This window comes from Sapajus apella, unplaced genomic scaffold (assembly GCF_009761245.1).
Source record: "Sapajus apella isolate SASKATOON/1434 unplaced genomic scaffold, GSC_monkey_1.0 scaffold61, whole genome shotgun sequence".
Taxonomy (NCBI): domain Eukaryota; kingdom Metazoa; phylum Chordata; class Mammalia; order Primates; family Cebidae; genus Sapajus; species Sapajus apella.
In genome coordinates, this window is record NW_022437001.1 from 7853507 (window position 1) to 7870499 (window position 16993).

A 16993-nucleotide genomic window follows, 5' to 3' on the forward strand; every position below is an offset into this window, starting at 1 on the left:
CCAAAAGGTTGTTGCAAATATAAATAATAATTTATTCATGTCCTCAAAAAGGGTTTGGACTAGGGGAAAAAAAAAAAAAAAAAAAAAAAAAAAAAAGATCAATCGATTTTGATTAAATTTTTCTTCAGAAGTGTAACTACCTTTTGGGATGAAAGGTGTTAAGAATTACAATTCCCTCAAATTCCCCAATCATAAATCATCTGGATAACAGTATAATCACAGCACATTACAAATCCTATGTACAGATATGGCTTTGCTTGGACTATATAGTTTTCTTGGCAATAATATTTTGGTGCAAAACAAAATTTAACCTGGATTTCTAATCTGGTAAAAGAAACATTTAAGACAAAAGTACTACTTTAGAAAAATAAGATCATTAATAAGTAGATCACAAAATCTCAAATTGGACATTTTTAGGGGAGATGAGAATTTTTAAAAGTTACATTCATATGAAAAATTTGTCACTGGAGGAAATATGTCCTCCTAATAGTGGTTTTCAGTAATAACCCCTTTCTAAATTTCTATGCTTCATTGTTTTTACCCAAGCTAGTTCTGAAATCACACCAAATCACAACATACATGTGAAGCATTTTAAAATTTTGTGGGATATCATTAGATGAACAAATAAACATCATATATACTAAGAAATTTCCCTAGCTCTTCAAGAAATATGTAATTCTCAGCTGATACATTAAAAAAAAAAGGAATTCAGGAAAGAAGCTCTTAGATGAATTATTAAAATGGCAATTCCATTCCTTGCTCTCTAATACCAGAAAACATGCTGAAACCCCATGAAACTGCTGTTTTTATAGGTGAAAAATGAATACCAGTACTTTCATTTTGTTCAGTCTAATAACATAGGCTTTAGCAATAAAGGTAAAATGAATTTTTTATAACCTGACCTGAATGTTAGGCTTCTCTATATTGCAAGTTCTCCTAATCAAGCTAACAAGGAAATATCAGAAGAAAAAAGGAAAAAGGCATAACTCTGCTGTAGTTCAGTACCAGATATTTGGGACCCACTGTGAGCTCAATCACTGACAGTACTAAGTTGGGCAATATGTAAACCTCTTTACATGTTGTTTCCTTTCTCTATCATGTATGAAATCAATAGTTTTCAATCTTTTTTGGGAAATTCAAATAATAAAGCAAACAAAAGTTAAGCTGAAAGAAAAGGTGAGGGGCCCACAGCTTTTTATGCTTATCTTCCTGGTGAGAGATTTTACACTACAGCCTGAAAACTACTCTTTTATATGGTCCCATCCAGTCCCCAATACCAATGATCTCAGAAGTCACAGAATCAGATCTAGAATTTCGGGCTCTTTCATTTTTTAAAAATTAAAGTGAGTGACTTTATAATTTATGGGAAAATTTAAAATGAATTACTTTGAAGATATTAAAAAGTAATTTTACCTGTTTGCAACTGTATTCTTAGACGGAACACCATCAAAAACGATGACGCGATCCGCTAGATAGGTGGCCATGATGAAGTCATGTTCCACAACAAAGGCTGTCTTTTTTGCATGGAGTATGAAACTAAAACACAATGATTTTGAAATCTTATAGCTTTATATCATAAAACATTATGGTATTATATTAAGCACACTTGTAGGACGGTACACATAACCAAAATACTGCTATGAACAAGATACTTACCGTTTGACAACTCGAGCTGCCATTAGTCTTTGCTCAGAATCCAAATATGCGGATGGTTCATCAATTAAATAGACATCAGCAGGTTTGCCCAAACAAAGGGCTAAAGCTACTCGCTGTAGTTCACCACCAGATAATGTCTGCACCTAATTGGAGGAGTTTAGCAAACTATGTAAAGGCTTCTAAAATTCAAAATAAAAAAATCTAAAAGTTATGTTAAAGTACCTCTTGATCGATAATGTTTTCAATTTGCAGAGGCTTCATTACATCAGTCACAAACTGTGGATGAGTATAAGCATCTCTTATTTTTTCATGTAGTAACTGGCGAACACTTCCCTGTTTTTAATAAAAAAAAATTATTTAAATGATAAAATTTCACTACAGAACTCTTCTATTTATGAATCTCGACAAAGTTAAGCTTCAGAGTAAAAGCATATCGATTTGCCACTAACAGATATCAATGTGTATCCACCATTTATGACATGTTTTGAGATTTTCTATTCAAAACCTATCATGTCCAACAAGTAAAAATGATTTTTTTTGTCTGAGACAAGGTCTTGCTCCATTGCTCAGGTGTGCAGTGGCATGATCACAGCTCACTGCAGCCTCAACCTCCCAAGCTCAAGTGATCCTCCCACCTCAGCCTCCAGAGGATTTGGAACTACAGGCATGCACCACCATGCTGGAATAATTTTTAAGTTTTTGTAGAGGTGGGATCTCACTATTTCACCAGGCTTGTCTTAAACTCTTGGGCTCAAGTGACCCTCCTGCCTCAGCTTCCCAAACTGCTGGAATTAAAATATGTGAGATGCCATGCCCAGCCTACAACAATAATCTTTTTTTTTTTTCCACTCCACAGCCCCTGCAACGATAATCTTAAAATTAGAGAGTAATAAGCAAATGATGAATGTTTCAGGGGAAAAATCATTTGAGAGTAAAAATTCCAAAAGCCAAAGTGGGTATCAAGCAACCTTAGGCCATCAGTAAGAGAGAACATAAAATGCACGATAATGTGCTAGGGATGAATCCTAAGATGGCTTCTCCTTGCTGTTTCAGGGTAAGGCTAAATTTTAGAATTTAAAGCTAAGCCTATAGAGTATCAATGATAAAACTTTTATGGTAAGGTAAGCCAAGTAGACAAAACATAAATTGAATGTTGAGGTACTGAATGTAGATATTGTAGTTAAGGAGTTCTTACCATACCTACAGAAATCAAAGGAGGTTAACTTTAATGTTTTCAAGGTTTATCCATACTGTAGCATTTGTGAGTATTTCATTTCTTTTTATGGCGGAATAACTTTAAAAACTTATAAGTATACAATACTGTGTTTATCCATGCATCACCTGATGGGACATTTGGGTTGTTTCCACCTTTTGGCTATCACAAATAATGTTGCTATAATCACTTTGTGTGGAAATTTTTGTGTTGAGAAAGGAGTGGAAGTGCTGGTTCTTATGGCAACTCTATGTCTAATTGTTTATGCAACTGTCTGACTGTTTTTTTGAAGTGGCTCTACCATTTTACCTTACCACCAGCAATGTACAAAGTTCCAATGTCTTCACATCCTCACCAATACTAGTCATTGTTTTTTTGATTGAGTCATTTGAGTGGGGATAATGTGGTGTCTCACTGTGGTTTTTTTGAATTACAGTTCCCTAATGATTAGTGGTAGTGAACATCTTTTCATTCGTTTATTGGACCTTTGTATATCTTCTTTGGAAAAATGTCCTTTTCCTGGGAAAAGACATTTGCTCATTTTTAATTGTAACAGTCCTTTCTTTATCTATGCTGGATACAAGTCCCTTATTGGATATATGATGTGCAAAGGTTTCTCCCATCTTATGGGTAGTCTTTTCACTTTCTTGCTGGTGTCATTTTGCAGCACAAAATACATTACCATTTTAAAAGATTTATTTTGCATAAAGATGACAAATATCTTTAAAGCATTTTCTTAGCAATGGATATGAATCAAGGACTTGACTCTTAATACCTTTGTTAGCAACTACCAATAAAATTGTATAGAATCTAATTTGGAGAAAATTTTAATATAGTAAAAGACGAAAGCTATAGGCATATATACAAAATTTTCTTTAGTAACCATATTAAAATAATAACTCACAGTTGATTTGGGACTAATTTTCTGTGGCTTATAACTGACATTTAGAACTGGCACTTCTCCTGCAAAATAATGAAATACGTAAGACACTAAAAACTGCCCAGATCTTTAAAGTTTACTGTGTAGAAAAGAGTAAAAGATTCAACAATTACAACTGTACCTCCTTCATCAGGTTTAAGTCTTCCTGCAAGCATTCTGATAAATGTCGTTTTACCCGTTCCTGGCAACACAACATATGACAATTTGACCTGAAAGATGCTTGACATTTAGAGTAAATCACTATGTCCTACTTGGTTTTAACTGAGAAATTTGTTTTAAAAATATACACTGACATTATTGAATTCTGAAGGTTATATAGAACAATACTTAGTCTTGTGATTCATCTCTGAATTGTCATTCTACATTAAGAGAAATAAAGACTAGTCAAAGCTTATAATGACCATTTTAATAAATGGTATATCTACAAAGTTTAAATCCTGCAATAGTTTGAAAAGATTTATTTAGCTAAATTATCAAGGCACACAATTTATTAAAATAGTACAGACTGATTTATGAAAGGTAACAAATTGTAAAGTTTGTTTATATAAAATATTTAAATTGCAACTCAATTCAAAATTCCCATTATCTAAAGACTAATACATTGTAACAATATTTATACAAAATTTATCTTCTGTAGTTTTGTACGCTGTAAGATTACAATTCATAGTATTTAAATCATGAAGGCAATATAACATATTTAGTAGTCAAATTCATCCTAGCTGCTATACTTATGACAATTTATTATTAAATATATGCTGATAATATAATTATTTACAAAGGCAGGCCGCCCTGAATTTAAAATAAGAAATGTTCCACATTGAAGTGTATGAGAAAAAATTTTTTAAAGCTAGATTGTTTCTGAATCGCCATTTATCCTTTCTTTCTTAGCCAATAAATAAGATTAATAATTGCCATTAATTTACATGTAAAAAACCAGCCGAAAAAGAACACCTTATTTTCACTAGAGGTTATACAACAAAGTAAGAAATATTAACTTGATTGAATTACAGTGAAACTCAATTACACAATGTCAAAAAAATGTAGAGGTACACTGAGAAATGTATAGGTTTAAATAAAACTCAGCTTCTAGCCCTATAACATGATTCAAAATTTTCCACAAAATAGTTAAAACTAATTTACCAGATAAACAAAAGACTTTTACTTATCACATAAGAGAAAAACTTACCATTTTCCCCCAGCATGACCATGATTTCAGAATCTGTAAACTCTCCAGCTACAATTGCTAGCTCAAACTCTCCCATTTTTTTCTTCATTCCTGGATATTTATACATACACATCTTTTTAACTTCTTCTTCATTTGCTGTCTCAGCCACTTTAAAAACAAGTGATGCATCTCTGAATCTCAAGTTTTCTGTTGGAACATAGCCATCCAAAAAAATGTTTATGCCTGTTGGGAAGAAAATTATCAAGAGGAAGAAATCATTAGAGCCAAAATCCTAAGGTATCCTGGGAACAATCTATAGACTGTATACTTTAAATTTCTGCGGATTTTTGCTAACATGTTGGTCTGCATATAAAGAAGTAACTTTTAAAAGTTACCTCTTTTAAAATCTATTATGTTTAAATAATTCTTGAATATATATGCATGTCCCCCCAACCACATGAAGTACATCTTCTCATTATCCTATTTTTTCCATCAGGTTTTATGCAAAATAGAGCACATGATGTCCTTTTTGTTTTATTTTTAAGGCAAAAATGACAAATATGTAATATTTTTAAATGACAAATATATGTAATATATTTTCAGATTGACACAATATTGATGTAAAAGTTTGGAGGATAAATTTTTAAATATACAATTTGTTACGAATATTCAACTTCACATGAGAGATAAGCACACATTTTGAGGTTATAGTTTACTGAATTTTTTTTTCAAATTAATCTTGCAATTTCATATGAAATTGAATATGAGCTAACTTTAGCTACCATTTTTTAATGGCTTCACTGTATAAAGATAACCACCATTATCTGAACAGATTTAGTAACAAACCAACATTGTATACAAGAAACCCTCAGTAATAAAATTTTAAGATCTACAATTGCAGACACACTGAAATGAAAAGTATATTTGAGAAGCAATAAATGATCCATATTTTAGTGTTTCCTATATTTACGTGAAGGAAGAGAAATTTGAAATTTGGAAGTTCTTGATGTTATTTCATTTTATTTGGAATTGGGAGACACATCATGCAGCCTGTATCCTCAGCCTAGAACATAGGTGTTCAATACATCTTGCTGACAGAACAAATGAACAGATTACATTTATTTTGCCAATATCAGCATGTTTTTTCATCTTAAACTATCTAAAACATATAAAGTTAAAAAATTAAACTAAAAAATTACGTAAAAGCATAAACTCAAAGGAACCTTAGCAGCCACTTAGTCCAAATACCTAACTTCTTATTTGGAAAATAAAGCCTCAAAGAACTAAGTGATTTAGTTTTTAAAAAACACAGCAAGTCAGTCTTGTCAATTCAAAAATGATTTCAAACTATAATCACCTTTACAGTTTATAGAAAGCTTTTAAGCATGCTACACTGATTTCAATATATTAAAGGAACACAGAAAAGTTCCTAAGTTGTTTTATCAGATGAAGCACATTAAAAACCTTACCGCGTACCATTTATTGAATGGCATAGCCTTTAGACATGACATTTATAACTGGAGTTGTGAAGAATGACTGTCAACTACCCATAATCTTTATCAACTTGATTCAAAGACTACCATACGGTATAGCATAAGGTATTCAATACATATTTGTTAATTGATAAGAATAAAACATTAATAAATTCATTCTCATAACATCCCTTAAGACTACTGGCAAAAAATAACTAGGTAACTGCAAATTTTTCTGTAAAGTATGCATCCATCTCAAATGTGTAAGTAGATAATTTATAACAATTTCTTCCCCACATCTTAATATTTATGTACTTTTAATAATTATAAAAACTCCCATCATCTTTTTATGAAAAGCATTATAATGCAAAATAACTTTATTTTTCCAAAAGAGTTTTTAGGTATAAAAAAGATTCCTCCAAGATTACAAAAAAAAAAAAAAAGAAAAAAGAAACCAAGAAACCTGCCACCACTTAGGGAACTACAGGCTACATGAATTTTTCTTCTAGGATATGGTATTTTTTTTCCTGAGTAAATAGCCCTTTTAGTGTTCTGAATTGTCAGTTAAGACAGCTGGAGAGAAAAAATATAAAGTAAAACACAAGGAAGCAGTAAAAGGAAAATAGGGAAGAAAAAAAGGAAAAAGGTATGGAAGGTGGAGAATATATTGGTAGTTGTTTTAGGAGCCGCTTAGTGGTGGGCTAGTTTCTACTTTTGCTTAAATTGCACAGGTAATGAGGAGACATGGAAGGGAGATGCCACAGAATCTCATTTTCTTGAAAGAACAAAGACTAAATGAAAATTTCAGTATACTTCCTAAACTATCTTCTTAGGCTTTTAGATAGTCTTAGTTCCAAAAACATAGGATACACATTACAGATAAATTTTAAACAAGATGAACACTCAAAGCATTTTAAGATTTCATGACTGATACTGGCCTGTCAAAGATAATTTGAAAATGACAAATTCTACAGTAATACTGCAGAAGCCAAACTACAGAAGACTTTTACTGTAGCCTCCTAACCACCAACAAAAGTAACATTGCATTTCTACCCACCCCCCAGGAGAAAATTCTTCAAAATGAAAATATATTTTGTATAACAACTAACATATATAACTTTATACATTCTGCTCAGTGATTAAATGCCAAGAAACTAGAGTTTTGGATGACATTAGAGCAATGTAAAACTACTTAATATCAATAATGTAGTTTATGAGCATTAGTATAGAAGAAAATGCAGCATATGTGGAAAAAAAAGTTTTTCAAGTTACCTTCTCTTACACTAAAAGGCATAGTGACAACTCCATAGGCGCTTGGTACACCATATAAACAGCAGATGAAGTCGGAGAGATAGTCTAAAACACTTAGATCATGTTCTACCACAATGATATATCTGAAAATCAAAACAGATTTTTATATTTAAATTGAACATAACATATAAAATTAGTTAAAACTCTTGTAACTATTTTTAATGCAGTTGTAAATTTCAGAAAAATAGACTTATCTAATAAAAATTAAGCATAAAGACATATGAAGCAAAAGCCATAAAACATTTTCTTTAGTAAGGCTCATTATTATTGCTCATATTTAAAAATGTTTTCCTGAACTAAAAGGAAGGAAAAAAACAGTCAATTTAAAAGTTTATTGATATATGAATTAAATGCACTTTGCTAATGAAGAATGTATTTTGAAATAAGTGTTATAAAATAAAAACAATTATAATAGATTTAATTCAGATGTAGCCTAAACTGTTTGAGTATTATGCTACTCAATTTATGTATTAAGCCCTGCATCTGTCCGGTCCCATGCTAGCTGTAGTAGGGGAGGGATGCACAAAGATCTTGAGACATTTTGATTTAGCTGGGGAAGACAAGAAATGGGTATGAAATGGTAACAAAAAAGATTACATGGCAAAATATACTCCACAGATAATTACATCAGTGAACACCAGACAGAAAATGGTTAGTGGGTACTGGAGCACTTTATGAATGAGAATGGGATATGGTTTGAAGTGATACAGTATTGGCTGGAATAGAAGCTATTAACCAAGTAACAGTCATGAAGTTTTTACATAGTACGTTATTGCCATTCCAACATAATTCAACATGTTAAAAAAAGTCCTTAGATATCTCAAATGTCAACTTGATATTATCGGCTTCCTACACACATAAAAATTCCCCATATTTGTATTAATGGAATTATCATTCCCTCAAAAATGACATTTTATTTCCACTGATATTTTGTTTAAACTGTTAAAGTCTATGAATTCCTTAACAATGTCTTACGTTTCAGTTTCATCCTTTTCCTTCTTTGCTTAAATTCTAGCTCAATCCCTCATATTTCTTTCGTATCTTATTTTCTTTAGGTCTCCTGATGTGGGTTTCAATTCCAAATCAAATTAGTAATTTTCATTAATTAGACTTTCAACACTTTCTAAAACTTTAGCTACTGTCTTTATTGCTTATCTAATACACAGGAAACACTGAAAAATGCATCTTTTTTTCCTCAGATAAACCACTTCTCTACTTCTCTGTGTCTAAGAACTAAATAGTTTCCTGCCTATACCTTTACCTGCTAAAATCCCACTTAACCCTTTAAGGTCCATCTCAAATCCCATTTGTTATGGAAATACTTTTCCTAATATGTAAATGAGCTTCCCCCCTCATTCTTTAATACTGGTAACAAGTATTTGGACTGACATTTAGATTTTATTTTTGATTACTGCTATAATTTCTTCATAAACACCTTAATGGAGACTCTTAATACATTTTAGCACCTCCACGATCTTTAGTCTTACACTATGTACTAAACAGATACCTAATAAGGTTGTTGATGGACAAAATGAAGAATATGAACTGAATTAATTGGCAATGAGGAAGATGGTCGGTTCTGAAATAGCACTGTTCAGAACTTTCTACAATTATTAAAACGTTCTGTCGCTACGTTGTCGCATATAGTGGCTACTAGCTATAAGTTGAATGTAACTAGTTTAATGAAATAAAATTTTAATTTCAATTAAAATTTAAATGAGGATGTATGTCTATGGCTACACCACAATTCTAGAATAGGGGAATGAAATGAGAAAACATTTCAGAAGGAGTAATCTGGCCAAAAAAAAAAAAAAAAAAGGAAAATAACAGCAGGTCTAAGATGAAAAGGGAAAACTAAGAGGAAATGTTTTCTACCACAATGGTGGTAGCGTCAATAAAAATGGCAAACCACCCAGGTGAGCTGGTGATATTCATCTTGCATCGGTGTCTTTGCTGGCATTAATCCATTACACGGAATACTTCCCTACTCTTAAAATCCTATGTGTCCTTAAAAAGCCAGTGTGAGGAAGCATTATATTATGTAGTGGCTTTTAATTTGCTTTGAAAAGAAGAAAAAAAAAGGTCAAACTCCCTGCCCCTCACTCCGACCTTCAAATGGAGTTTATGGAGACAGAAGTCCAAAATATAAAAATGATTTAGGTCAGCCATTCTGTTTTCCGAAAAGTTGAGAAGATCTGTAGCACAGGAAGAAATCTATGTTGTAAAAATATGCATACCCCACAGTTAATATGGGGCTACCTCTTAGTCTTCAATCTTACCGATAATGTTTTGAAGTCAAACTCTATAAAACTTCTTAAATTTCTATTCTTTCGTCCAATGCATCCTCTATTATTCATTGTTGTATCCAAGGATATGATCTCCAAAAGCTTTTTATGGAATCAAAGACTGAAAGTATGCCTTGACACAGAATTTCAGAATTGAGCTATACTTCCTATGACTCTTTATCATCAATCTATCAATACATAGAGATCTTAACCTTATACCTATAAATAAGACCAGCCCATTTGTGAAATGTCTTATCTTCTCTATGTTGTCATCCCAATCTCTCTTAACATGTTATCCCTATTACAATTAAGGTTATTGTCCTCTTTCTTATAATATGGGAAAGTCTTGGGTAGTATTACTTTTCCTTACTAGTTTTTTTTTTTTCCTGAGGTACATCTACATTTATTCATTTTACTTTCCTATTTTAACTATATAAAATAGCTACTGATGTTTTAATTTTAAATTTATTCACTATAAGTAGGTATAAGTACCTGATGCCTTGTCTTCTAGTGATATGTCTAAACAGATACACACTGAAATACTGACTGTAAACTGGTATTTCCTTTTAGTTTTCCTTTTTATTATTATTAGGACATTATTTGAAATCTTTAAAGTTATATGTGAAGGTAAATATTATCTATGACTTCCATTTCAGTATAATAAGGGAGTATAAAAATACTTTTTATCAGGCCACCATTCAAGTCCGGGAAATACAGAGAACACCACAAAGATATTCCTCAAGAAGAGCAACCCCAAGGCACATAATCATCAGATTCACCAGGGTTGAAATGAAGGAAAAATTGCCAAGGGCAGGCAGAGAGAAAGGTCAGGTTACCCACAAAGGGAAGCCCATCAGACTCACAGCGGATATCTCGGCAGAAACCCTACAAGCCAGAAGAGAGTGGGGGCCAATATTCAACATCCTTAAAGAAAAGAACTTTCAACCTAGAATTTCATATCCAGTCAAACTAAGCTTCTTAAGTGAAGGAGAAGGAAAATCCTTTATGGACAAGCAATTGCTGAGAGATTTTGTCACCACCAGGCCTGCCTTACAAGAGCTCCTGAAAGAAGCACTAAACAAGGAAAGGAACAACCAGTACCAGCCACTCCAAAAACATACCAAATGGTAAAGACCATTGACACGATGAAAAAAATGTGTCAACTAACAGGAAAAACATCCAGCTAGCATCAAAATGGCAGGATCAAATTCACACATAACAATATTACCCTTAAATGTAAATGGGCTAAATGCCCCAATCAAGACACAGACTGGCAAATTGGATAAAAAGTCAAGACTCACTGGTGTGCTGTATTCAGGAAACCCATCTCACGTGCAAGGACACAGATAGGCTCAAAATAAAGGGCTGGAGGGAGATTTATCAAGCAAACGGAGAGCAAAAAAAGCAGGGGTTGCAATCCTAGTCTCTGATAAAATGGACTTCAAACCAACAAAGATCAAAAGAGACAAGGAAGGGCATTACATAATGGTAAAAGGATCAATGCATCAAGAAGAGCTAATGATACTAAATATATACGCACCCAATACAGGAGCACCTAGGTACATAAAGCAAGTTCTTAACGACCTACAAAGAGACTTAGACTCCCACACAATAACAGTAGGAGACTTTAACACTCCACTGTCAATATCAGACAGATCAATGAGACAGAAAATTAACAAGGATATCCAGGAATTGAACTCAGATCTGGACCAAGCAGACCTAACAGACATCTAAAGAAAACTCCACCCCAAATCCACAGAATACACATTTTTCTCAGCACCGCATTGTACCTACTCTAAAACTGACCACATAATTGGAAGTAAATCACCTCTCAGCAAATGCAAAAGAATGGAAATCATAACAGTCTCTCAGACCACAGGGCAATCAAATTAGAACTCAGAATTCAGAAACTAATTCAAAACCGCACAGCTTCATAGAAACTGAACAACCGGCTCCTGAACGTCAAATCGATAAACAATGAAATGAAGTCAGAAAAAAAGATGTTCTTTGAACTCAGCGAGAACGAAGACACAAGGTACCACAATCTCTGGGACACATTTAAAGCAATGTCTAGAGGGAAATTTATATCAATAAATGCCCACATGAGAAGTGTGGAAAGATCTAAAATTGACACCCTATCATCAAAATTGAAAGAGCTAGAGGAGCAAGATCAAAAAAACTAAAAAGCTAGCAGAAGACAAGAAATAACTAAGATCAGAGCAGAACTGAAGGAGATGGAGACACAAAAAATCCTTCAAAAAAAATAAAATAAAATAAATCCGGGAGCTGTTTTTTTTGAAAAGATCAACGAAATAGACCACTAGCCAGATTAAAAAAAAGAAAAGAGAGAAGAATCAAATAGATGCAATAAAAAATGATAAAGGGGATATCACCACTGATTCCACAGAAATACAAACTACAGTCAGAGATTACTACAAACAACTCTGTGCACATAAACCAGTAAAGCTGGAAGAAATGGAAACATTCCTGGACACTTGCACCCTAGTAAACCTAAACCAGGAAGAAGCTGAAACCTTGAATGGACCAATAATAAGGGCTTCAATAAAATATCGTCAATAAAATACTGGCAAACTGATTGCAACAGTACATCAAAAAGCTTATGACCTAGTAGGCTTCATCCTGGGGATGCAAGGCTGGTTCAACATACACAAGTCTATAAACATAATCCACCACATAAACAGAACCAAAGACAAGACCACATGATTATCTTAACAGACGCAGAGAAGGCCTTCAACAAAATTCAACAGCACTTTAAGCTAAAAACTCTCAATAAACTAGGTATCGAAGGAACATATCTCAAAACAATAGAAGCTATTTCTGACAAACCTACAGCCAATATCATACTGAATGGGCAAAAACTGGAAGCATTCCCTTTGAAATTGGGCACTAGATAAGGATGCCCTCTCTCACTTACTCCTATTCAATAGAGTATTGGAAGTTCTAGCCAGAGCAATTAGGCAAGAAAAAAAAAAGGGTATTCAATTAGGAAAACAGGAAGTCAATTGTCTCTATTTCCGACGACATGATTGCATATCTAGAAGACCCTATTGTCTCAGCCCCAAATCTCCTGAAACTGATAAGCAACTTCAGCAAAGTCTCAGGATACAAAATCAACATGCAGAAATCACAAGCATTTCTATACACTGATAACAGACTAACAAAGAGCCAAATCATGAGCAAACTATCATTTACAATTGCTACAAAGAGAATAAAATACCTGGGTATACAACTAACAAAGGATGTAAAGGACCTCTTCAAGGAGAACTACAAACCACTGCTCAAGGAAATAAGAGAGAACACAAACAGATGGAGAAATATTCCATGCTCATGGTTAGGACGAATCAATATCATGAAAATGGCCATGCTGCCCAAAGTAATTTATAGATTCAACGCTATCCCCATCAAGCTACCAATGACCTTCTTCATGGAACTGGAAAAAGCCACCTTAAACTTGTGAAGGAACCAAAAGAGAGCCCACATAGCCAAGACAACTCTAAGCAAAAAGAACAAAGCTGGAGGCATCACACTACCAGACTTCAAACTATACTACAAGGCTACAGTAATCAAAACAGCATGGTACTGGTACCAAAACAGATATATAGACCAATGGAACAGAACAGAGGCCCTGGAGGCAATGCCACACATCTACAACTTTCTGATCTTTGACAAACCTGACAAAAACAAGCAATGGGGAAAGGATTCCCTGTTTAATAAATGGTGTTGGGAAAACTGGCTAGCCATGTGCAGAAAGCAGAAACTGGACCCCTTCCTGACACCTTACACTAAAATTAACTCTAGATGGATTACAGACTTAAACCTAAGACCTAACACCATAAAAACCCTAGAAGAAAACTTAGGCAAAACCGTTCAGGACATAGGCATAGTCAAGGACTTCATGACTAAAACACCAAAAGCACTGGCAACAAAAGCTAAAACAGACAAATGGGACCTAACTGAACTCCAGAGCTTCTGTACAGCAAAAAGAAAGAATCATTAGAGTGAACCGGCAACCAACAGAATGGGAAAAAAATTTTTGCAATCTGACAAAGGGCCAATATCCAGAGTCTACAAAGAACTAAAACAGATTTACAAGAAAAAAACAAACCTACTCAAAAGTGGGAGAAGAATATGAACAGACACTTTTGAAAAGAAGACATATGAGGCCAATAAACATATGCAAAAATGCTCATTACTGATTATTAGAAAAATGCAAATCAAAAACAACATTGAGATACCATCTCACGCCAGTTAGAATGGTGATCATTAAAAAATCTGGGGACAACAGATGCTAGAGAGGATGTGGAGAAATAGGAACACTTCTACAGTGTTGGTGGGAGTGTAAACCAGTTCAACCATTGTGGAAGACAGTGTGGCGATTCCTCAAGGACATAGAAATAGAAATTCCATTTGACCCAGCAATCTCATTACTGGGTATCTATCCAAAGGATTATAAATCATTCTACTATAAAGACACATGCACACATATGTTCACTGTGGCACTGTTTACAATGGCAAAGACCTGGAACCAACCCAAATGTCCAACGATGATAGACTAGACAAGGAAAATGTGGCACATATGCAGCACAGAATACTATGCAGCTACAAAAACATCATGAGTTTGTGTACTTTGTAGGGACAGGGATGAATCTGTAAACCATAATTCTCAGCACACTGACACAAGAACAGAAAATCAAAAACCGCATGTTCTCACTTACAGGTGAATGATGAACAATGAGAACACATGGACACAGGAAGGGGAGTATCACACACTGGGGTCTGTTGGGTGGGGGCAAGGGAGGGACTGCAGGATGTGGGGGGGTCAGGGAGGGATAACATGGGGTGAAATGCCAGATATAGATGACAGGGGGATGGAGGCAGCAAACCACATTGCCATGTGTGTACCTATGCAACAATCCTGCATTATCTGCACATGTACCCTAGAACCTAAAGTACAACAACAACAAAAATACTTTTTATAAAATGTGACTTGGGTTAAGAACTAGTGATCTGACTTTGTGTATTCCTTTTAAGACCATGGTATATGTACGCTTTTCTTTACCACAGTGTGTATTTTTCTTTACCACATTGTGAATCCTGGGACTACATTTTTACACTTGCATTCCCCAAGTAGCCTATCATAATGCTCAGGCCTAAGTTTGAGGTAAAAATTATGGCTTCTATTTGGCTCAAATAAGATTGTCTCTTTATCACTGACATTCTAAGTTTCACTTCAAAGTATTTACATGGATTATTTAGTCTCCACAGAACTTGTGCTCCTTGAATCTAAGGAATTGAATTTTATATCAATTTTGAACAATTCTCAGCCATAATTCTTTCATGACTTTACTTTTCAGACTCTTATGATATATGTAGACAGTTTCCTCAATACATTCTCCATGTTTCTGAACCTTCCTTCCACATTTTAAATTCATTCTCTCTCTGCTGTGTTCTAGTAACTTTCTGCGATTAGGTTTGTAATGCACTTTTCTGCTGTCCCTAACCCATCCGACATGTCCAGTGAATTTGTAATGCCACTATGGTTTTAATTTCTAGATTTGTTTGGGGTTCTGAACATCTACCTGTTGCTTTTTTTTTTTTTTTTTTTTTGGGTATTATTATATCCTTAGGGTTTTGAATCCTTTTATTTAAATATTTTATTTTGAATATTATTTAATAGCCTCCTTTAGAATGTTACCTTAAGTTCTTGAATCCTGCTGCCATATAATATCTGCTAATTTGTAGACTGTTTCCTCCTCTAATTTATAAATTTTATAATTTACAGATTTGGGCTTGTGCTCATGAGACATTACTTACAGGAATCCTGTGCAACCAGGGTTGAGAGCATATAGGTTCGTTCCTTCTGCTATGTACCATAAAATAAAAGTTCCAGATGCTTTAAAAATATTACTTTTTCATTTTGAAGGATTCACAGATTCCACTGGTTAAATAAATTTCAATTCCAAAGCCAGGCGAGCTGCTAGACCACGAACAGAGATTTGAAAGGGGGCCTTTCCCGCACTTCCAGTGAGCTCAGTGAATGACAGATATATGCTTTCTTGACATTTCCATGCAATGACAGACAAGCTTTTAATTTTCCCTTTTAGTGAGAAAGCAGTTCCTTGAGTCCAGGCATTTTATGTGTGAAAATCCAATACTACACCTTGCTTCTTGCCCAAGAGTGGATGTTAAAACCCAAGACCTATTACAGAGACCATCAACATATGGTCTTATCACTCCTCTATAGTTCTAATACTTCGGTTTTCGATCATTTGGGATTTCTCTCGTTTTTTTTTGCAAGATAAGCCGTGTATTTAAAAGGATGTTTATTAAATTGTTAAGTAAGAAGAGGCAGTATAATACAGAAAATGCTACACAGAAAAAACCCCTGAGGTCTGGTCACAGTTTGTCATACAGTAAATTTGTAACCTAGAACAAACAAATAGATTTTTGACCTAATTCTTCATCTGCAAATAGGAATATCATCTAAAGATTCTCACAAGATTATCATGAGGATCAAATGACAGCATGAACTTGAAAGCTCCACAAACTACAAAAGCACCCTATAATCATGGTTATATGATTAGTTTTGAATACGACCAGAGATTATGATAAATTTTCTTTCCTTTTGCCCAGCAAGATTCTAAACAACCAAAATTACTCTAGTGATTCTTACCAATTCTAAGTGTGTGTGAAAATGAGAGAGAGAAAGATCCACTTGAGGAGCTGGTAAAAGCTAAGGGTTGGTTTCTTATACAGCTACAGACTTTGCATATAATTTCCGAGTATTCTTAGGATCCCTGGAAACAGGGGTGTTAATAAATGAATCTTGCACTGAGAACCTCTGTTCTAGATAAAGAAAGGTAAATTTAGGTGGTAGCTATAAACAACCAAGATAAGAAATATGTACATGTACACGATATTGACAATCTT

General features: G+C 33.9%; 1 protein-coding gene across 1 annotated transcript in view; it reads right to left on the reverse strand.

Annotated features, from left to right (window-relative positions):
* The window catches only part of ABCE1 (ATP binding cassette subfamily E member 1), a 33374-nt gene that overhangs the window by 4059 nt on the left and 12322 nt on the right, over nt 1-16993 (reverse strand). Inside the window, exons 10-16 of the mRNA XM_032246476.1 lie at nt 7719-7840; nt 4996-5217; nt 3931-3990; nt 3774-3832; nt 1879-1989; nt 1657-1799; nt 1414-1536 (exon numbers count right to left, since the gene is read on the reverse strand). Of these exons, the coding sequence (XP_032102367.1) occupies nt 1414-1536; nt 1657-1799; nt 1879-1989; nt 3774-3832; nt 3931-3990; nt 4996-5217; nt 7719-7840 (840 nt within the window). The remainder of the gene's footprint in view (nt 1-1413; nt 1537-1656; nt 1800-1878; nt 1990-3773; nt 3833-3930; nt 3991-4995; nt 5218-7718; nt 7841-16993) is intronic.